Source organism: Coturnix japonica, chromosome 3 (assembly GCF_054131305.1).
Source record: "Coturnix japonica strain WE chromosome 3, WE-NBRP24, whole genome shotgun sequence".
NCBI classification, from domain to species: Eukaryota; Metazoa; Chordata; class Aves; order Galliformes; family Phasianidae; genus Coturnix; species Coturnix japonica.
In genome coordinates this window covers 86,496,051-86,518,442 of record NC_140665.1, presented here as the reverse complement: position 1 = coordinate 86,518,442, position 22,392 = coordinate 86,496,051, and the positions used below count along the sequence as shown (strand labels likewise).

At 40.6% G+C, this 22,392-nt stretch overlaps 1 protein-coding gene across 8 annotated transcripts in view; it reads left to right on the top strand.

The window, feature by feature from the left end:
- The window catches only part of DLGAP2 (DLG associated protein 2), a 440,056-nt gene that overhangs the window by 53,487 nt on the left and 364,177 nt on the right, over window positions 1–22,392 (top strand). For all 8 annotated transcript variants that reach the window (XM_015859338.3, XM_085542114.1, XM_015859326.2 and 5 more), the window contains one exon: window positions 21,434–21,488. In XM_015859338.3, coding sequence (XP_015714824.2) covers window positions 21,434–21,488 — 55 coding nt within the window. The remainder of the gene's footprint in view (window positions 1–21,433; window positions 21,489–22,392) is intronic.

The window sequence follows — 22,392 nt, the reverse complement described above, 5'->3', positions numbered from 1 at the left end:
TGAATAGAGATTGCAGTTTTCTACATTTATTTGAATTCAAATACTGTAAAGACTTCACATTAAAATGTGTCAGTCTCCAGTTTCATAAATGTAGTCCCTGCAGCTCTTAGAGAAAAAAAATAGGCAAAAAGATGTGCTTGCACGAGGCTAACTAACTCATATGGGCAATGAATCAAGCCATAGAAAAATGTGTGCCACTCTTAAAGATGTTGCCATCATCCTTTTATATCAATGAAGCACATATGTGCACAAATATAACTTTTGTACTGATACGCTGCCATCCTTCAAGAGTGAATTCACTCAAGCATATCTCTGTTCTAATGTACACAAAGAAGTCTCCTGGGTTAGACATGATTGACCCATGAGCTGTGCATTACCTGCAAGGGCAGCTCACACCACCCACTCTGCATGGCTTTTCTTTGAAGTCAGTGAGATTCATCATCATACCAGAAATTCATCTTGTTCCTGTCCACTTTTGCTATCATCTGTAACCCTTCACTAAATCCAGAAGGAGCTGTTAGGGTTGTGCCCCCACTTGGTTTGAAGGCACCAGACACTGGGGTTTTGAGTTGCTGGTTCTGAAGATACCACAATAAGGGTTTGGGGATCTGTAGCCTCTCTTTGCCTTCCTTGGATTCCCCACTATGTCTTCAAGCTGCTGATGCTGCTTCTGTTAACCACCACCACAGCTGGGCAACAGTGGAAGAGCACAAAAGGCAAATTTCACCTTGAGCAAACCTTTCAAAATTATCTGTGAGGCAGCTATCAGTTCTGAATTCTTTTAACCTTTTGGCATTGCTCATTACAAATCTTAACACTCTCTTTTCTAGAAGAAAGCACGTCTACACAAAGCCACCCTTGCAGCAAATAATCTAAATAAAAATGATAGAAATTTGCATGAAAGCAAAGTAAATGTCACGATTAGCTTACATTCCTCAGAGGTAATACCAGGTGCAGCTCAGCTAAAGGCACAAAACACAGAAGGAAGGGATGAAAGCCTGTAGAAGACTCCATGTCCCTTAATACTGGCCACCTGACCTCCATTCAGACATGGAGCTGTTGACCACCACTCTCTGGATGTGATCCTACAGACAGTTCTTCCCTCAGACAGTGTACCCATCAAATACATACCTTTCTAATTTGAAGAGAAAGATGTTCTGAGGTACTGTGTCAAAAGCCTTACTGAAGTGCAGATAGATGACATCAGTGGCTCTTCCCTTTTTCATTGATGCCCTGACACTATCACAGGAGGCCACCAGATTGGTCAGGCAGGATTTGCCCTTGCAAATACATGCTGATTCTCCCATATCCCCTCCCTGTCTTTCATGTACCTTAGCATGGCTTCCAGGAGGATCTGCTCCATGATCTTTCCCAGCACAGAGGTGAACTGACCTGTTGGTAGTTCCCAGGGTCATCCTTTTCACCTTCTTAAAAATGGGTGTGAGGTTGCTTTTTTTCCAGTTACCAGGTACTTTGCCCGACTGCCATGACTTTTCAAATATTGAGAGTGGTTTGGTGACTGCATCAGCCAATTCCCTCAGGACTATGGGATGCATCTCATCAAGACCCATAGACTTGTGGATATTCAGGTTCCTCAGGTGACCACAAACCTGATCTCAGACTAGGAGAAGAACACCTTGAGAATGGCCCTGTGAGGAGGACTGTGGGATTCTGAGTGATGAAAAACTTAACATAAGCCAGCAGTGTGTTTGCAGCTCGGAAGGCCAATGGTATCCAGCATTCCATCAGGTGGCCAGCAGAGTGAGGGAGGTGAGTGTCCCCCTCTATTCTGATCTCATGAGTTCCCACCTGGAGTACTGTGTCCAAGTCTGGGGTACCCAACACAGGATTGATGTGGAGCTTTTGGAGAGGGTTCAGGATGGCCTTGAAGGTGATCCAAGGGCTGGATCACCTCTCCTGTCGGGATAGGCTGAAGGAACTGGGCTTGCTCAGTCTGGAAAGGGGAAGGCTACAGGGAGACCTCATTGCTACCTTCCTGTATTTAAAGGGAGTTTATAAACATGAGGGAAATAAACTTTTTACGCAGATAAATAATGAGAGGATAAGAGGGAATGGTTTTAAACTCAAGGAAGGGAGATTTAGATTGGATGTCCAGGGAAGTTTTTTACTGAGAGTGGTGAGGCATTGGAACAGGTTGCCCAGAGAGGTTGTGGATGCGCTGTCCCTGGAGGTGTTTAAGGGCAGGCTGGATAGGGCTCTGGGCAAATCTGATCTATCACTCAAATCTAGTGGTTGGCAACCCTGCTTGTGGTAGGGTAGTTTGAACCTGATAATCCTTGAAGTCCCTTCCAACCCAAGCCATTCTGTGATTCAATTATTCACTTACACTGGGAGGGATGTTGCTTCCCCAATCTCTTTGCAAACCAGACATTTGAGAGCTGTGTGACGAGCAGTTATCAGAAAAACTGAGGCAAGTCTCCAGCCCTGATGTCACCAATCAGTTTATTTGCATTGGTGAGCAACAGCTCCAGTACTGCTTGCCCTCTGGTGGGGCCATCTTATTGCCTGACTCAAGAAGTTATCCTCAGTTCATTACAGGAGCCTCCTGAATTGCCTACAGCTTGTCATGCTACTTTCCCATCAACTAGCCCAGTGGAAACATCCATGCTACAATTGCACCAACCTCTGATGCACTCCTGATAACCCTGCTGGAGTGCAGTGCCTCCTGGCACAGCTTCCCTACTTGCTGCCTGATGTGTAAGTCATGGGATTCCCCATGCTGCAACTTTCACCATTTCACAGGTAGCGCATTACAGGGAAATGAGGCTATCACTGTACTCCCCCAAAGCTACACCTGGAGTAGCAGTTATATCCCAGCGTTGATGGAGCTCTGTATACTGCCTGCCACTATCACCTGAGCTAGCTCCAAGTGAGCAACACGTACTGTAGGTACCATTGAGGTTGTTTCTCACCTGATCCCTCTTGTCAGCTTTGTTGTCTACTCTGCCTCACAATGTTTTGCCCTGTTGCACTGCACAAACCAAATAGATTGTCTAGGCTCCATGCTGCTGGTTGCAAATTCTGTTACAGCCTCCTATCCACACCATTCATTTATTCTCAGTGTTTTATCTCAGCAGCATTTCTATATAGCTTCCCTGAGCAGTTCATTTAGTAGAGCTCATGCTAATTTTGTAGTGTTAAAGCAGCAGCCACCACCACAGAGTAGCTGAAGTACCTGTCTCTGGCTCTTCTGGCAGGGCTAAGCACACAGATTTATAAAAGCATAAGGTCAGCGTGATGCAATTGTCAGTTTTGTTCTGTTAGTTCATACAATTTCCCTTTGAATTCAGCATGCAGTGTGCTTCAGTAGGGACTGCAGGAAATGCTGCAAGTTACAAATATAGCTGGAAGAGCTTCTTTGGGCAAATCTGAGCTTGGAGTATTTCCCAGCCCCTTTAACTGAGTACTCAGGCCAGACCATCACTGCTTGTTGGAGAGAAAGCCAAACACATAAGTAGAGAGTGAGCCATCATGCGTTCCTCTGTGCTTTCCCATCTGGAGTGCAGCTTCAGGATTTCTGTAATAGCTCCAGAGCATCTCTGACAAGGAATAAAAGAAAAGAGTAGTGAAGGATAAGTCTGCTAAAGTATTTTCTCTAGATAGTATGCATTAACAGTTCAGCTGCCAGCGGTGCTTTGGACATGAACTACAAAAAACTATTAAACATGCTTTAAAGAACTGTTTTTCATTTCCTCTTCCAGTCAATTATCTGACTAATAAAAGAAGAACATTTTAAAAGTCAGTCTGTGTATCTCTGATTTTAATAATGCGTTACTGCTGTCCTTTACATGGAATGTTGTAGAGAAATAGGCACCGATTTACATTATGTTTTTGCAACTACAGCCCTAGGTTTTTGGAAAACAAAAAAAGCCTCAGGAAAGAACAGAGAATGTAGCATTGCAAGATTAGATGGAGAATGGAGAGATATAATACTTTTATTGCATACTTTAAGACTTGTTTCAAGCCGTGAGGGAGCCTTGTAAATCACTGGACATGTGGAAGATGGCACATTAGTGTAAGGTCGTAATGATCATCTATAATGACAGAACGAAAGAACAAGCATATTCGTTTTAATATTATAATACTTATACTTAGAGAACAAGATTTCTTGAGGCCAAAGCACAGGAAGCAGAATGTTATTCCATTGCCAGAATTTTGTAAGATATTGTGAATTTATCTGCAAATGTGTCCATATGCTACAACATCTAACATTAAATTTAAGAGCAATCTGCCTAAAGAAAAATGATCGTTGTGTGCAGTATGAGAACAAAACCTGCTTTGGAGCAGCTGACTAATGACAAATGTTAGATAAGTACAGTCAGGGAAATGCAGTTAAGTCTCTTGGATCCAGATCTGAAAAGATCTTAAGTCAGGTGCCTGTCTCCGGGAGCTGAATTCACAGGGTATATCTAAGCCCTCGATTATTACAGAGTAGTTTCCTTTTTTGGCAGCTGAGGAAGTCTTATTTTCAGCCCTCAGAGGTTTAAACCTAAGTCATAATATGTCATGTAACTGCTATGGGTCATTTTAGAGAAGAAAAGTTCCACGCTGCTTTCCTTTTGAAATGTAGCTACTCTCTAGGAAGAGATAAGGAAGCTGCAACTGTCTGGGCTCTCCTCAGGCAATCGATGGCTTGTGGTTCTGATCCCTGCGTCCTGGGCTCTGGTGTGTTTGTATTTAGATAGTCACTGAACAACATCCAGAAGCCATCCAGTGAAATTGCCCTGCCTTACATGTTCTTTCTGAAGAAAAACAGCGAACTGTTCAGTACAGCAGTGCCTTGTTCTTTACCTGCATTTTGCTTTATCATTATTTTACCCATATGGATGTCTTCTGGGTGCAATAGTCTTTCACAGACCTGGGAAATGCATAACAGAAATTTAGTCAGAAGTAGCAGATTTCACATACATAAACGTTTTCAGTGACAGGGCAATTTTATAACCTTACCTACATTTCATAAACTGGCAATCTCAAAAGAGATACCTACATATTTTTTGAGCTCGTTTTATGCTTGGAGGGCACAGGATAGTTTTTCACATACAGGAATCATGCATATGTAGCATTTTCAATGTCCTGGTAGACTGAAAAAAAAATCAACTACGTTTAAGAGAAAAAAGAGGCAAAAGTGACAGCATCAGTGTTGGGAAAAGATAATTCAATGGAAACTAGATTTTTAGTTTTTAAATGATTTTGTGTTTTTAAAAATATATTGTAATTTTCTGTATCAGCACTGAGAAATGAACTCTTTTCTCACCACAGTGCAGCTGGAGCTGTGAGAGCCCCAGCATGGGTTTCTCCCATACAATCAGGCCCAGTTCCTGCTTGCCATGGTGCTGAGCAGATTTCAGCTGAAAACTCTTCCATATTCAATTTTTGCAAAGTAGCTATTTTCCTTTTCTGTGAAGTTTTGACTTTTTCAGTTCAAGCTCTGAGGTTTCTGTGGAAAGAAGAAAGGTTGTGACCCGCCTCAGCTAAGTGGGGGTGGGCGAGGGCCCTGGGCTGCTTCCATGTTCTTGTTGCCATCCCTCCTCCCTGCGAGGTCATTGCCCCTCAGATCTAGGGCTTCCTCATCTAAAGGACATGATTTTACTTTTCAACACCTAACAAAAGGATTTGCTGTGGAAATCAGAGCTCAAAGTGAGGTCAGAGAATAAACATGGAGCTTATCTCTCTCATGCTGCTGCCCTGCTGACATCAAACAAAGTGGTTCTGCTCCACCTCATCTCCCCTCAGCTATGGCACCTGCCCTCTCCCCGAAGCTCACTGAGAGAGCAGAAATTAGCTTCCTTGTCTGTTCATTAAATTCTGGATCTGTTTTCTGCCAGTCCAGAGAAGCTGGTGGGCTCAGCACAGGGCTGACAAGCGGCCAAAGGAGTGCAAAAGAAGGTGACTGAGCAGTGGATGGGAAGAGCAGGACAGTATTGGCATTATCGGCTCCTCTCATTCTTTGTAATCACCTTCAAGTACTCTGGGCAGCAAACAGGGACAGCTCAGCAATACTGCTTGATAGTGTGATGGCTGAGCTTACTCCTGTGTGGATGTAGATCTGTGCCAAGGATGGTAACAAGGGGCACAAACCTCAGCAGCTCTCCTGAGGCAGACCATCCCCAGTTCTCCCTGTGAGCCCATCTTCTGTTTTCTTTTATCCCATACAGCTAACTCTCAGGGATGAACAGATTTTTTATGGACTTTCCAAAAACAGCAGTCACGATAAAGCCAGCACTGTAATCATGCATCCCAGATGCTACTTCAGACAAAACCAGATATAGAAAGATAATTTTGGAGAAAAAAAAAAAAGGAAAAAAAAATGGGCAGGTGACGATAGTGAAGTTGTAATGCAATTGATAGACTTAATTACAGTATTTGCTGCTGTGCAATCTGTAATACTATCTAATAATTTAAAAGGTAGGAAGACTATGGGATTACTGTTCTGTCTATTTACTCTGCTATTTTTAGTATTTATTGAATTACATACCTAGGATACCATGTAGGATGTGAAGGTGTGTGTGCTGATATATAAACTAATTGCATATTTGGCTAAACCAAAAAAATGAATAATGCTTTTCTGAAGAAAATAGCAACAAAATTTCGGATAGTTTACAATTGCATTCACATTTCCTGGGTTCTCGTTTCCCTGATCATCCCTCCTGAAGAAAACACTGCTAGTTTGTTCTAGTATCCTTTACTGTAGTATATCAGATTTTCTCTGTGTCAACTAGAAGAACTAAAGGTTATTATTCCTTGCTTTTAGTGTAACAAACACCATTAGTAATGTATTGATACTGTGAAAAACTACTGGGTTAGTTTAAACCACAGCCAGATTCATTTTTTTAGTTATATAACACTTTAGTAATGACATCACTTGGTAGAGCTGAGTTTGACCACTGAGCTATTTGAACCTCATGGGTTTTGCTTCTTTGCACTTGTGCCAGGTAAAGAAGCTGTGAGCAAAGCAATATGTCCCAAATCCCAAGCAGAGTTCTGCACGCTTTCTCTTTCTGCATTTCCTGTGTCTTCTGAGAGTAGGGCTTATTTCATTCCTATTAGTGGGCATGAAAAAAATAGCCAGCATTAGTTTAAAAATGATAAATAGGCTTCTTCCAAAACATAACAAAACAAAAACCAAATAAAAATAAACAGAGTACCACAAATGCATTCAATGAAAATGCAAATGCCTTCATTTTACTAAGCTTTTATGGAATAAAAACTTCAAGCTTGTGAGCACAGGAATGTGAGCTATATGTTCCACTTTTCCTAATATCTACAGTAATGACTATCCTTTTCTTCCAAGCCCACCTACTCCAGTATGACTGGATCAACAGAAGTGTTTTTGTGGGTACTGTTCTGTTCTCATGGGGCTGCCTGCAGTGAAATTTATCATCATCCTCTTCTCAAAGCAGTGACCAAATTTTACTCTAGATAATAAAACAGAAAGATACTGACCTTCAGAACTTAGACTTCTGAGCAAAGTTCTCTTTAAAGAAATGGTAACCATCTGCTGTATAATGCATATAATGTATATATTTTGTATAGACATAGGGCACTAATATTTGAAGATGAGCTGGATATTCATAAAGCCACCAGCTGTGTGTTGTCAAAGCAATCCCAGGTATAAGCACAGACTGGCAGAATTACTCATTGAGAGCAGCTCTGCGGAGAAGGACTTTGGGATCTTAATGGATGAAAAGCTGGACATAAGCTAGTAGTGTGCTCATACAGCCCACAAGACCAATAGCATCCTGCCCTGCATGAAAAGAAACCCAGCAGGGTAAGGGAGGGGATTCTCCCCCTTGTGAGATGTGGACCTGAAGTACTACATCCAGGCCTGGGGACCGCAGTACAGGAGGAATGTGAAACTGTTGGAGTGGGTCCAGAGGAGGGTCACTAAGATGATCAGAGGGCTGGAGCACCTCTCCTATAAAGACAGGTTGGGGGAGGTGGGCTTGTTTACCTTGGAGAAGTGTAGGCTCAAATGAGACCCCACTGCAGTCTTGCAGTACTCGAAGGCAGTTTACGAGCAAGAGAGGGGACAGACTTTTACATGGTCTGATAGTGAGAGGACAAAGGAAAATGGGTTCAAACTAAAAGAGGGGAGATTTAGGATAGATATTCGGAAGAAATTTTTTGCTCGGGTTGTTTAGGCATTGGAACAAGTTGACCAGAAGAGCTGTGAATGCCCCGTCCCTCGTGGGGCACAAGACCAGGTTGGATGGGGCCCTGGGCAGCTTGATCTGGTGGATGACAACCCTGCCCATGGCAGAGGAGATTGAGCTAGATGATCTTTTAGGTCTCTTCCATGGAAGCCATGCCATGATGCAATTCTATGTTCCTCCTCATTTGCTTCTGCAAATTCTGAGTATCATAGGTATATTAGCCAGGAAATTGTGACAAATGAGAACAGTTGTTTACCTTTGTCATTATATTATTGCGTGTTATATTTCTCAGTTGAATACTCATCCATATTCGCTTTAAAGGTATAAATCAAATGTGTATGTGGTGAATGCTACTAGATTCACTACTTTATTTCTTAATTTGTTAATAGATCTGTTACTAATAACATCTATGCTGTGACTCAACAAAACGCTAAAGCACAAACTTATATGTTATGCATGTGATTAAATATGGAGAAGATGCTGAATTGTGTCTCTACTCAGTGACTCATGAGTGCGTATTAATCACTAAAATATAATAAACTGCAGTGAGTGCCCATGCTCCCACAGGACATCCCTGCACAGAGTCAGAGAGCAAATACACACTCCTCCCGATACACATCAATTTTTGTGAGTCTTATTCTACGTTGACATTATTGTGCAAACACCTTAAAGAAAGTTGTTCACCTCTGATGCCAGTCGTTAAACCTGCAACTGCAGTCTGATTTTGATTTTCCATACTTTTAAGGGTCAGATTTCCTGCCAAGGATGTCAAGTGTTTGTTTCTCAGTGCAACTTAATCTATGTTACGCAGGATGAAAAGTGCACAATACACGTGACTGAAAATTCTGGCACTGACAAGTACACCAGCATTCATGCTATTTTCTTTTGTCTTCATCACATCTATGAACTTCAATAAGCAGGAGTAAGATTTTTTTCTATTGTTTTGTTTAGGTGAATAGGAGGGAGCTCTGCAAACATTTTTCATCAGTAACTCAGTGTAGGGGAAAAAAACACACCTACATTTCCCCATAAGGTCATGGACATCATTTTTCTTCTTCTGCTTTTATTTCATTTCATTACAACCTTGGAGTGCAGCAAAGATTTTTTAGAATCATAGAATCATAGAATCACCAAGGTTGGAAGAAACTTAGAAGATCATCCAGTTCAACCGTTCACCTATTACCAATAGCTCCCACTAAATCATTTAATGCTAGTTATGCATTTAGAAGCCACACAAATACTTCAGTTGTACACTATGATTTACTGAAATGTCTTTCAGAATTACTTGTGCAAGTAAACAGACCGTTTATACTTAGAAACATTGACTGGTATGGATACAGTGTTTGGGGTAACTCAATGGCATTTTGGCTAGAATAAACAATAAGAGAAGTGAGTGGCAGAGCTCCGTTTTCTTTCTATCAGGACGGTTGTTGGAACAGGCTCAAGCAACTTCATTGCTAATTCTAGATTCTGATTTGAAGAAGCAGAATTCAGTTCTTGAAAATAACGAATGCTGGTGTTTACCAGGGATGAGGTGATGTCAGTGCTAAAGTATCTGAAGGCTGGATGACCCATGAGAATAATTAAAATGCTAAAACAGGAGCATATGCCAGTGGAGATGGTTTGCCTGGTAATCAGTTGCTCATTCTTTAATGTTTTTAGCAGACCAGGCTTGTCAAGCGGGCTGATTATATAGCTCAGCATTACTTGTTTTAACCTTTTGTTCCTGTGAGATGATATTTCCTTGAAAGCAACATGAAAGGAAGAATTAAAAATAAACAGGCTGAAAACAACCTATTTTCCATTGGATAGCCAAGTCAGCAGGAAAAATAACTCCTTTAAAACTACGTTTATTTTAGCTTACACTTCATAAAGCATACATATGAAAGCTCTGTTCCTTCACTTACCTACTGAAAAAGTGTTGCCCTATCATTCCACCAGTTCTTCTCTTTATTTCTCATGGAAAATAAGGCTCTCAAGGCATAAAAAAATAGCTTTTTTTTTTTTTTTTTTAAATTGTTTAGCTGTGAAAACTTAGTAAACTCAGTGCAGTGGTAGTACCCATTGCAAGCCTTATAAAACCCACAAAACATACAGAGTTGAAGGAATGAGTAATGGCTCATTTTTATGGAAGTACTTGACATGCTCTTCTGGTACGTAGCTAAGAGAGGTCCAAATTCTCCCCTGCTCAGTTCAGAGCCAGGTGTCCTTGTACTGGGAGAGTGCTCTCTGCCACTCCAGTACTGGATCACTGGGGACATTTCACTGGGATCTGTGAACGTAATTCTGCATTGTACAAAACACTTAATTGACTCATAGCAAAGAGGCAGGAAATTACTTTTTTTAGCAAGTCCTCTGACTGCTAAATTGCAGAGCTCTTTGTGATCTGAGTAGCATTTTGTTAATTGTGCGAAATGGAGAAAATGTTCATCACAGAAGCTGAATCTGTGAAGGAATAACTCACCATGACAGCCTTTGAAAATGTAGGGGCCTAGCATCTCTGTGTGGCAGCTGTTCAACTTGCAGCTCTGTCTCTCAGACGCTAGATACATTGTGCCTCCATCTCTCTTCCTCCAAGTGAAGCAGGTTGAGGCTGTCTCTAAGATCCTGTTAGATCTTTGATGACTGCCAGCTCTGTTGACGCTCTTGGGGATTCCCTAGGTTCCATCAGCTCATTCCAGTGGTGGAGGAGCATTGCCTGCTGAGGACCAAATATCATTAGGACCAGGTGAGACTGTTGTATGGGTTTTTTATCTCTCTTTTTACCTTTATAAACATCAAAAATACCCTTTCTGTGGAGACATCTGTGGAGACTTCCTTGCTAGTTCATGATCTGCCACATCTGAGACACAGGGTATCTAATTCACACTGAAAGGTCTTTGGTATGAGGGTCATAAATGCAGATAAACACTTTACATGTTTCTTTTTCTTTTCTGTTTTAAGAGAGAGGTAACTTTAATACTTCAAACATCCTCTCGTTTCATTCGTAATTCTTGAACTAAATTTCTTTGTATGTGTGACTCCTACACAGCAGGACAAAGCAAGCCATTGGAAGTTCTGTTGCTCAGTCCTAGTACAAAAACTTCCTAGTACATAAACTTTCATTTTTTTATGAAGTTATTTTTCTTCTAGCAAAGATGCAGGGAAGGATGTGTATAATGGATGGGCTTCTCCAGTGGAAATACAGATATCAAAGCCTTCAGGATCTCAGGGCTTCACATGTGAACTTTAAATACAGTTTAAGTGTGGCAAAGAGAAATAACACTCAGGATTCACTGGCATTTGTCTTGTATGGATTATTATTATTACATGAATAATATTAATTAAAACGTGTCCATGTGGGAAGCCACAGTATAAACGTATTACTTTTGTCCCAGACAAAAAACCTGAGGGACCAGGTTATGGCTGGCTTCACGGTGTGTGGTTGAGGTGAAAACCAGGAGAGCATCTCATCTTTCCTCTCACAAAACCTGAGGGGACCAAGACATGGCTGGCTTTGTTCGGGAGCATGTGAGTAAGATGAAAGTGTGGAGAGCATCCCACCTCTCTTCTGACAGAACTTTTCAGGGCTTCACCACTGCCCAGTGAGACACAATAAGCACCATCCACATTGGTACCACCAGATCCAGCCCTCTTCTCAATTACCAGTCACTTCTACATTCTACAGCACTATTTTCAGGGTATTCTTGAATCAGAAAGTTTTTTTTTCCCTTCCTACTTCTCTAGCAGACTGTTGCAACTTGGCACTATCTTGTCAGATGGGGATTCTGCTCCAGCTCCTGTGAACAGGGCAGGTTGGTGTTTAGGGTCCAAGGTGACCTGTGATGAGGGCTGTGAACTTCTGCTCAGGAAAAATAACTGGGGAGACCAGAAATCTCTGTGGCAGGGACTGCAGCAGCGCTCTCTGTAGCACATGTGCATGCTGTGTGCATGCTGGCAGCCCGTCAGCTGAATTCATTATGAGAGGAGTGCGGGCAGGTAGCCAGGGCCTCTCTGTAAAGTGTTTAAAATTCTCCAGGCAGACATCATTTTTTGTGTAGCCTTGCTCTGTGCTCACTTTTATCTGCACGAGTTATGCTGCCTTTTCAGTCTGGGGAGCCTCATGACACCACCACCACAAGAATAATGCTGGGGAAAGCTTTTCCCTCAGAGCATCACTTCTTCACACACTGTATTATTGCTTATCTATGCCCCTGCACCACAGTCTCTTAACTAGGAGACCACACAGTCTAGGCATTGCAAAGTACTTGCACTCATTATATCTAAATAGATTAAAATGGGGAGAAAGGTGATTATTATCACTATTTTTGCATTTTGGAGAATGAAAATGTGGATATTTTCCTGGTCAAATAAACATACATTGAAAGCATCAGAATGTTTTATTTGCTCAAAACATGGTAGAATGCTTAAAGATAAATAAATATAATAATAACATTATATAATATTATATTAATATTATATATTATTTTATTTATAATTATATTTTTAAAATTATATATTATAATAATTATATATTATATTATATTATATTATTAATATAATATTAACAATAATAATATAATAATAACTGAGTCAAGATTTCTTTTGAAATGTGGCTTCTTGCACCAAATCACTCTCCATGGCTTACTCTTAAATAAATTAAGCAATTGCAGCCACGAGTGACTACTTTGTAACTTCTGAGAGAATAACTGTCTTGTGCTGATTCCTGGAACTGCTACACTTCCATAAAGCTTTTGGGTTTTGTTTTTTGCATGTAGACATGAATGTGGTCATTATTCAAATGTAAGATTCATTAATAGAAATAGAGGCTGCATTTGTCTATTAAAAATAAATTTGAGGGAGGGTGGTGGGACTGTTGCATTTCTCAGTGTGTAATATTTGACTCCATAAGTACAGTAAGTGTAATGTATTTAAACAGTGGATTAATTTATGTTGGGGGAGACATCGAGAGGCCATCTACTCCAACCCTCTGCTCTATGCAGGTCTACTTTGAAAGTTAGGGCAGGTTTCTCAACCCCATCTCAGATATGAAAATCTTCAAGTATGAATTTTCCACAGCCTCTCTGCAATTTTCTTAGTCACAGTATCTGGACAGTTTTCTTGCAAGAATTGCTTTGTATCCCTTCACTGTGTGCCTGTGAGGACTGTCTGGTTCTGACCTCACATATTTTCACTGCAATTAGATCCCTCTTTGGCTTTCTCTAGTCTTCCTGCGGATGTTACCATGAGAATACTGCCACCTTCCAGAGATAGTAGAAGATAGTAGAAGGACTCACAGTCACTGTCCTTGGATTTAACCCACCCATCTCTACAAGCCTACCATATTCAGGTGATTTAAGTGATGCCTTCCTCATTCTACCTGGATGTGCAGCTTAAAGATGCAGCTGAGGGACTTGGGTGAATATCTACAGTTGCTGTAAGGCACCCAGGATCTGGGCTCCAGGCAAGCAGCAAACTTCTGAGACAGCAGAGAAGTGTCTTTGTCTCCACAAAAGGGAATATCCAACTGTTACTACCTATTCCTTACTTTCTGTTACCTGTGAGTCTAGCTCAGGCACCTTACAGCCCTTGTGAGTGACTAGATGCTGCCCTCCATCCATGTGGGGGCTTCTGTCCATCTCTTAACAGGGGTGGTCTCTGTCCCTTTCTCCTTCAGCACAGGATGAGACTTGCAGAGTCTCGGTGGAGAACCATGACCAACCTTTGGAGCATTACTTGTCTGCTACAGTTATTTCTGACCTGCAAACTGCAGGAGACACCAGAGAGTAAGGTTTTTCACATGTAGGTATTGCCATTAGGTAGGAGGAGCTCCTGCTGCTTATGTAGCAACAGACAGAAGAAGTATTTGTGATTTCTAGTTTACACGCAGATCCATTTCTCATGTCCAGTGGCAAGTGAACTTTTTTGTGTAGTGCAATGACTGTGCATCTGATACATCAATGAGTTCCTTAGAAATACATCATTTGAAGGAAAGTTGAAATGTCATTGGTTCTGTCCTGGTCTTTTGCTTCCAGCAGTTTTGTGGTGTTTATTTGGAGACATCATCATCTCGTAGATTCAGAACACTTTGACATCATTTCTTCTAGACTTTTTTATTTTAGTTATTTCAAAACTAAACTGATATGTTTCCAGTGAACCTGTGTTTATAATGCTGAATTTAGTTTGAGGCATCGTAAGTATCTGTTATTTTTTATTAAGTACAATCAATTACAATAGTTGGACCTAGATATCACAAGTGCATGGGTCACCACAGCAGGGTCTTGTTCAGTCAGTAAATAGTATATTCTTCTGACAAGTCAAAGGTGTAAAGGAGGTTTTGTTGTTGCTGATGTAATGTTCTCAAAGAGTCTAAATACCGAAGACGAAGTCAGAAAGAAATAGGGTTTGTGACTGTTATTTTCCTATGGCATCTCATATGGAAAAGCCATTCTTAAAGTACTACATTGGACCACTTCAGAGCAAGATGATCAGACCAGTGTTTCTGTTCACTTCCCATGGTGACTTCAGAAAAGGGATAAAAAAGGGAAAAAGGAGTTGAACTGTTCTGTCTGAAGTCCTCATAAAAGTATAACTTTCCTTGTAGGGTTGCCTTCCCTTATTCAGTTTTGACTCAGATGTACAAAATAGATGATGCATTCAGTGGGTTCCACATTACTTAAATGCCTGTCGCTTTTAGTTGCAAATTTTGCTGCAGTAACATTGCTTCATTTGTTGATGCCAATACTTCCTTTAACTATGGAAATTCTTCTTTTTATTTTTTTGGAGATGCAATGCAGTCTGAAAGAAAACTCATTATTATGGCTATTGTAATGTTTTCAGAATCATTCTGAGATGTATCTTCCTTTATTTAATGTTTCCTTGTATTCAGAATTGAAATGAGGCAATATTCATTTGATATGGTATGATAAATAAATTTATACAATATGAAAGTATTTCATAAGCGGTGAACACAATTTATCTTTATTTCATTAAAGCTCGTCCTTTCAACAAACATGTTTTATTTATGTTCATGTTGTCTCAATGGGAATGGTGACTGAAGGTACAGGGTAGTAAGAGAATACTCTTACTAAAAAAAAAACCTCACAAAGCAGATGAATCATTAGCAACTCCTGTTTTGACATTAAATTAGTGTGAAAGTTCAGCTGTGAATATGTGAAATTGGATATCGGACAATAGCAGTCTAATGAAGTCTTGAAGAAACATAATTGGACAGGCCTGGGACAGCTCATCAGAATCCAATGAAATGAACTGACAAGTCAGCCTTCCTGCTGGGTGCTGCTCGTTTGAAGCCATGGCAAAAGGTTGTTCAGGGGGGTTGGGGGTGGCAGAGGGGCTGACAGCCTGCAAGCAATGATTGAAAGGCATTACAAAGCTCCTCTGCTTTCAGCAGTGCTGGAGACAGTGAGAACTGATAAGTATTGATATTTGTTATGTGAACAGCGAGCTCTTGAATGGACTTTGCTGTTATGAATGAGTCTGGTGTTGCTCTGGCACAGCACGTGTAGGGTTGGACAGGAGCTGGAAGGGCTGGCGGTCCCTCTGGTCCTGCTGCTCTCTTCAATGTTCAGATGTTTCAGGGCTGGTTTGATGAGTAACTTCCTACTGTTGATGCAATTGAGCCTCATGTGAGACTCAGAAAGTAGCCAGAGGTAATCTTGCTTCTGAGTACTTCTAGGAGCTGAAAGTATATCAGATATTTGTCAATACAATCACTAGATATCCTTTAAAAAGTAAAACAAAATACAGTGATGCTGGTGAGAATGATGTGCAGATTTAACTTCTTGTAGGTTGAAATTAATGCAAACTGTACCTGACTGCTGTGAATGAAGAAACAGGGTAATGCTGTAGTGATAAACCTTTCACTTATGATGATCTGTACCACACAGCAGCCTAAAATAAAAACGCTGAGACGAATATAAGGGAAAGTAAATACAGATATATAATGAACAGAATTGTTAAAGTGAAAGCCATCAAAATTCCTTCTGCACAATTTTTGTGGTCTGTGGAAAGCAGCAGTGCTTAGCATGGAGCAGTGCAGACAGCAGTGCCTGGGAGGTGCCTGCCTTTTGAACAGAAGTGGCAGAGCATTCAGAAGACAAAAAGCCAGGAACTCACCTACTGATTCACATCAAGATATCTAACCTCTTTTCTCTTCACTGCCGTATTTCTTTCACAGCAGATGCAAGGTGCACTTTATGGGATGACTCTGCCTAAGGACGATTTCTTTTCATCAGTGAATGAGTAAAGGTCAAAGAAAAAAGCTTTCTCAATAATTCTGTAACCTTATATGTATCTGCCCCAGACATATTTGACACATATTTTGAATACTGCAAAATTCTTGCAACCAAAATGTTTCATTTCTTTTCTGGGGCAGGAAGGCTTTGGAAGACAGGGATTTATCTCAGAGACAATTATTGGCAGGGGTTGCATGTGAACACCAGGGTTCGTGGTTGGCACAGCCAAAAGGTGATATTCTGCGCATGCAATATTTTGGATCATTGGATTTCTAGGAGGTAGAAAGCAGATGAGAAGCAGAGACAAAATCCCAACACAGGCTGGAACTGTAAAATCAAGCTGAAGTTCTTCCTTTCTGACAACTTTAAAGCACAGTAGAAATCCTTGTTAAATTCTGCCTTGAATTTTACTCTGACTCCTGATTTGGGTATTCAGTAATTCTGGGCCTGGGAATTATTTGACTTCAATTGCCTTACTTTTCAGCAGTGGACTTAGGTTGAGTAAACAAACGTGAATAGACAGGAGAAAATGGTATCCAGCTCACTTTCCTATCACTATTTTAACAGTATAATTGTAAGTAGAGTAGAAAGCAATCAGAGCATCTTTATCATTCAAAACCACAGAGGTCTGAACAGTCATTCAGCAGATCCTTTTAAGTCAGTAGGTATCAATTTCACAGGTGCATTTTTTCCATAGTAGAATTATTTTACTTGACTTCTTTTGGCTTCCCTGTAAGTTTTTGAAATTGTGTTAGAGGTTAGCACTTTCTAAACTTGAAAAGATTTTATGAGAATTAATTCTAGTCCTTGTTAAACCACTCTAACAGATATTACATGCTGAACATGCAGAGAATTCAAATGTCTTTTTTTGTGTGTGTGAAATGGAATAGGCGTTTATATAAAAATGTGATGTAAAGATATGTTATTACCCTCTGCTGCTCTGAGCTTTCTGTATATCTGTAGTATATATTTAGAGCAACTAAAAATTTAAACATTAATTATGATAAAAATCATAGAATCATAGAATGGCCTGGATTGGAAAGGACCACGGTGACCATCTAGTTTCAACCCCCCCTGCTATGTGCAGGGACACCAACCACCAGACCAGGCTGCCCAGAGCCACATCCAGCCTGGCCTTGAATGCCTCCAGGGATGGAGCATCCACAACATCCTTGGGCAACCTGTTCTAGTGCGTCACCACCCTCTGAGTGAAAAACTTCTTCTAAGCTAAACCTCCCCTGTCTCAGTTTAAAACCATTCCCCCTTGTCCTATCACTGTCCATTCTTGTAAACAGTCGTTCCCCCTCCTGTTTATATGCTCCAGGTTCTGGAAGGCCTCAATGAGGTCTCTCTGGAGTCTTCTTTCCTCCAAGCTAAACAAACCCAGTTCCATCAACCTTTTTTCATAGGATAGGTGCTCCAGCCCTCTGATCATCTTAGTGGTTCTCCTCTGGACCCACTCTAAGTTCACATATGTTCACATGTATATGTGTATATATGTTTATAAATACATATAAGCACAACAAGCTTTAGTGAAACAAAGGTGAAACAATTGTGTCCTGACTGATATCAGTTAGAAGTTTTCTTTGAATTCTGAGGAAACATTGCACTGACACTGTGTTCTGAGTTTGTGCTCTGGCCACATGTGGTCACGTAACAGTGCTCCATGGACTGGATCAGAGCTAATTTGGCTAATGCTGGGGAAGTGCCTTGACTTTAAGGACCTACTTCCTGCTGTGTTACTTATTCTATTTCTGTTCCAGCTTTAATTTAGTGTTTCAGTGCCTTAGCGCCCAGCTGGGAGCTTAAAAAAAAACCAAAAAACGAAGGTTAAATCTTTGGCTTAATGTAATGGATACCTCTCACTTCCTCAAGAGAAAACAAAAACAAAACAAAACAAAACGTTCAAGTCTTTTATTCCCTATATTGTTTTGGTTTGGTGTTGATTTTTTGCATGTGAGGATCTCCTGTTGCTCTCATATTTTGACTACTTTAGCAGAAATCACAGAATCACACAGAATCACAGAATGACCTGAGTTGGAAGGGACCTCAAGAATCATGAAGTTCCAACCCCCTGCCTGGCAGGGCCACCAAACTTCCATGTTTACTAGATCAGGTTGCCCCATCCAACCTGGCCTTGAACACCTCCAAGGACGGGGCATCCACAACCTCCCTGGGCAGCCTGTTCCAGGGCCTAACCACTCTATTAGTAAAGAACTTCCCCGTAACATCCAACCTAAATCTGCCCTCTTTCAACTTAAATCCTTTTAGGGATCATGAAGCACTAGATCAGTCAATCAATCAATATAGTGTTTTACTGTGAAATTAAAGGAAAAAAAAAAAAAAAAGAAAAAAGAAACTCTGAGACATAAAGATATTTTAAGGCATAAGAAAGAAATCATAACTTTCCAGTGAATGATAGGCAAGCAGCAGGGGAAAGGAAAGATGTAGAGAGGGAAAGGTGACAATTTTGCTGAGGAATGCTTGTGTCATTTTCCTTAGGGAGGAGAGGAACAGAGTGGGGAGATGTGGGAGGAGAGCGGTGTGAAGAGGCTCTTTGGGTACCATGGAGATGGGTACAGTGTAAAAATCTGTATACTGTAGATAAGTATGTGGGAGGTTGATATCAAACTCCTACCAGTCAGAAACTGTCTTTGTACAGGGTAAACATGCTAAGGGCTGGAGAGAAAGAAGGCAGCACTTGTTTTAGCCTCTTCCACGCCAGCTGCCTACTTCACATTTAAGAGAGCAGAGGAAAGGGACAAGCAAATATTTTTCCAGCTTGTGCCTTTCAGTGTGACTGTTCTCTTATCTGTATCAGGTCTACCAGGAATGTAAAAATTGTGTTCCAGGGTGTTTCTTTTCCCAAGGAAATTGCCTTGCTACTCCAGACCTGCTTTTTTTAGTTTTTCTTTTCTGTCTCTTCTGTACAGTTTCAGCCTTAATTTGATTAACTGGGTGCTCATAATAAATTCATAATGATTTTCCATGGTTCATGAACGTGTGGAAGAAAATGTGACAAATTCACTAGTAACTAAGTGTTATTTTATGTCTGAGTAAGACAGGGTGTTTTCAAGATTCAGTCTTTGTGTTACACTGCTTTGAAAGACTGTCTCTGCTCATTTTCAGATTTCTTTGTTCTCTGCTTCTAATTTTTATGCTTTCAGTGCTTGTAAGGCCATACTGTTATTTATATCCATGGCCAAAATGAAAATGCTATAGTTTGGAAGTATTACGATACACTCCTAAGTACCACTGGAGTTTTTCTTTTTAAAATTCGAGAAACACCAGAAAATGATGAATGTAGTTTTCAGGATGTTGTTTTTCATGTGACTGATTCTTCTTAAAAGACATGCTTCCTGCTGTCTAAATGTGAGTAAGAGAAGCTAATACTTTGGTTCAAGTCATACTATATTCCCTTAAGTAGAATCATAGAATCGCTCAGGTTGGAAAAGACCTTAAAGATCATTGAGTCCAACCACAATCTAATCATACTACCCTACCTCTAACAGCCCTTCTGCTAAATCATGTCCCTGAGCACCTCATCCAAAAGGTTTTTAAACACATCCAGGGACGGTGACTCAGCCACCTCCCTGGGGAGCCTATTCCAGTGCTTAAGCATCCTTTCAGTAAAGAAATGTTTCCTGATATCCAAGCTAAAATTACTCTGACACAGCTTGAGGTCATTTACCCTTGTTCTGTCACCTGCCACCAGTGAGAAGAGACCAACCCCACTCTCACTGTAAGCACCTTTCAGATGTGCTTGTTTCAGTAGAGTGCTGCATCCTTGTGTTCCCAGGTGAGAAGAAAGTGGTCTGCCTTGTGCCCTCCCTGCATGCACCACCACAATAAAGTGAGGACTGGTGGCTCCAGGCAGTGCTCTTGCTCTGGCTTCTCCTGGGTGTTTGAACTGCTTCTCACAGAGCAATCTCCACTGCAGAACATGGCTTCAGTGGTGCTTCATGATGAATAAAAATATCTCTAGGTTATAAAGTGCTCTCCTTCCTGAATTTCTGAAACTTAACCTGAGCTGTAATGGTACTTAAGTTGTTTGCATTGGTTAGAGGGCTGGCATTTTGACACTGAGGTTGTTTGGTCTCCTATTTGTAGAAACTAATTTGTCTTTTGAGATTTTCAGACTTGAAAGGGCACGTGTTGACCCGCAAGGGAAAATTTATAGAGGACATCTTAGAGCATAGATTTTAATTGGATTTGTCTCTGAAATAGCAAAGGAAAAGACATTAAGGTTTAAGCTATAGTTTTACAGATGCTGTTAACATTGTAGAAGGTGTTAATTACAGATTTAAAAGTCAGATTGAAATTAGGTCTTGTATGCTTCAAGCTTGCTGCTGGCAGGAGCCCCAAAGCTGCATCACAACAGGTGACTTCAGTGTGTAAATCTGTGAAGATGGATGGATCTGCTCCACCCAAAGAAAGGATCTGTGGTGGCTGGAAGCTCCTGTAGGCTTTCTCATAGGCATCTCAGTATGGTGGTCATGATGAACTACAAGCATAGCGCCTTGTCTGTCTCCATTCAGTGGAGCTTCCTATTCAAGCTTCAAGAGCTTGCTGTTACTTGCTGGAAATAGGCATCTGAGAAGTGAAGCACTGTGCTCTGGAGTTTGGTATTCAGTGTTTTATAACAAACTGGACCTCCCAGCCCCAGGGGCTAAAATCAGTATAAAGTCAATTATAGGAGTGGCACTGGCTGATAACGTTGTCTTTCTAAGTTGAGCACATTTACTTATGTGTTTGTATTATTTTACTCAATTTTTCAATATTGCAGTCTCTGGGAGAGGGTAACACTACCTTTATGGGCAGTAGTAAGCAGCTTATCATATAAGATTCTTCTCAGTGTGTGATTCCTAATGAGAGGGGCTCAGGTTTGCACTGTGCAATAGTTAATCTGCATTCAGAATGAAAGCACAGAGCTCGATAACATATGGACTCCAACAATCACTAGCTCTTCTTCATGCAATGTTACAAATATACATATATTGATGTCTGTTTCTTTTTTTGCCACAGGTTCTGCCTGGCATACTGCAGAAGCATTGCTGTATTTTACCTGACCGGAACACAGGTAAACTTTTTCCATGATGACTTAATATTGGATTATGGTTTGGAGAAATACAAACACACATTGGATAAGTCTCGTTTGCTAAATACAATCACCAAAGTCTACTCTAGGAGGTGATGGCTTGGATTCTTTGTTTAAATTATCTGGCTTCATTTGAAGATTTTGTTTTCTGTTAGCTTTCTGGAGCTACTGCTTTTTTAGAGATCGCTATCAGGTCTCTCTTATAAAGGTATTTGTGTGGATTTCTGAGTTGTCTGTTGTTAATTATGAAATTGCCATTCTGTTGAGATAAGAGGTTTAATACTGGAATCTGAAATCTGGTCCTCTTGATTCACAAAGGCATAAAGCTGTAAATTGTATGTGTAGCAGGGTTAGAATATAAGACAACTCAAGCGGACTTGGGTATGAAAACAGATGTCACTTCTATTGCTTCTTTGTGACTGCTGAATTTGGTTGATGGAGTTGATTAAACATAGATAAACCATTTTCTTGTTTGATTATGTTGGAATCCATAAATGCACATTAAGAAGGCAATCATTAAATTTGTGTAAATTTGGAGTGTACTATTTGAATTCAGACTTTTACATTGTATATAATCCTGCACAACTCTTCTCTCATTAATTGAGGCAGGAGAAATGGCCTGACTACATGCTTCAGATCTCTGTGTTCAGTTGCTACTGTTCAGAAGAATTGAGGAGCATGCAGACTAGAGTGTTGTGCCTAATAAAATGGAGACAGGGCAAAAGATGTGAAGTGTACGATGGCTGTAGGAGAGGAACTAAAACCTCTGAGGGCTACTCAAATGTTGTGGGAAATGGGATGGGTAAAAGACAGCAGCATTAGTAGTTTTTCCACTTGTTCACATCCACTCCAGCTTAGGAGTCTTAATTTAGGACTTGAAGACTCC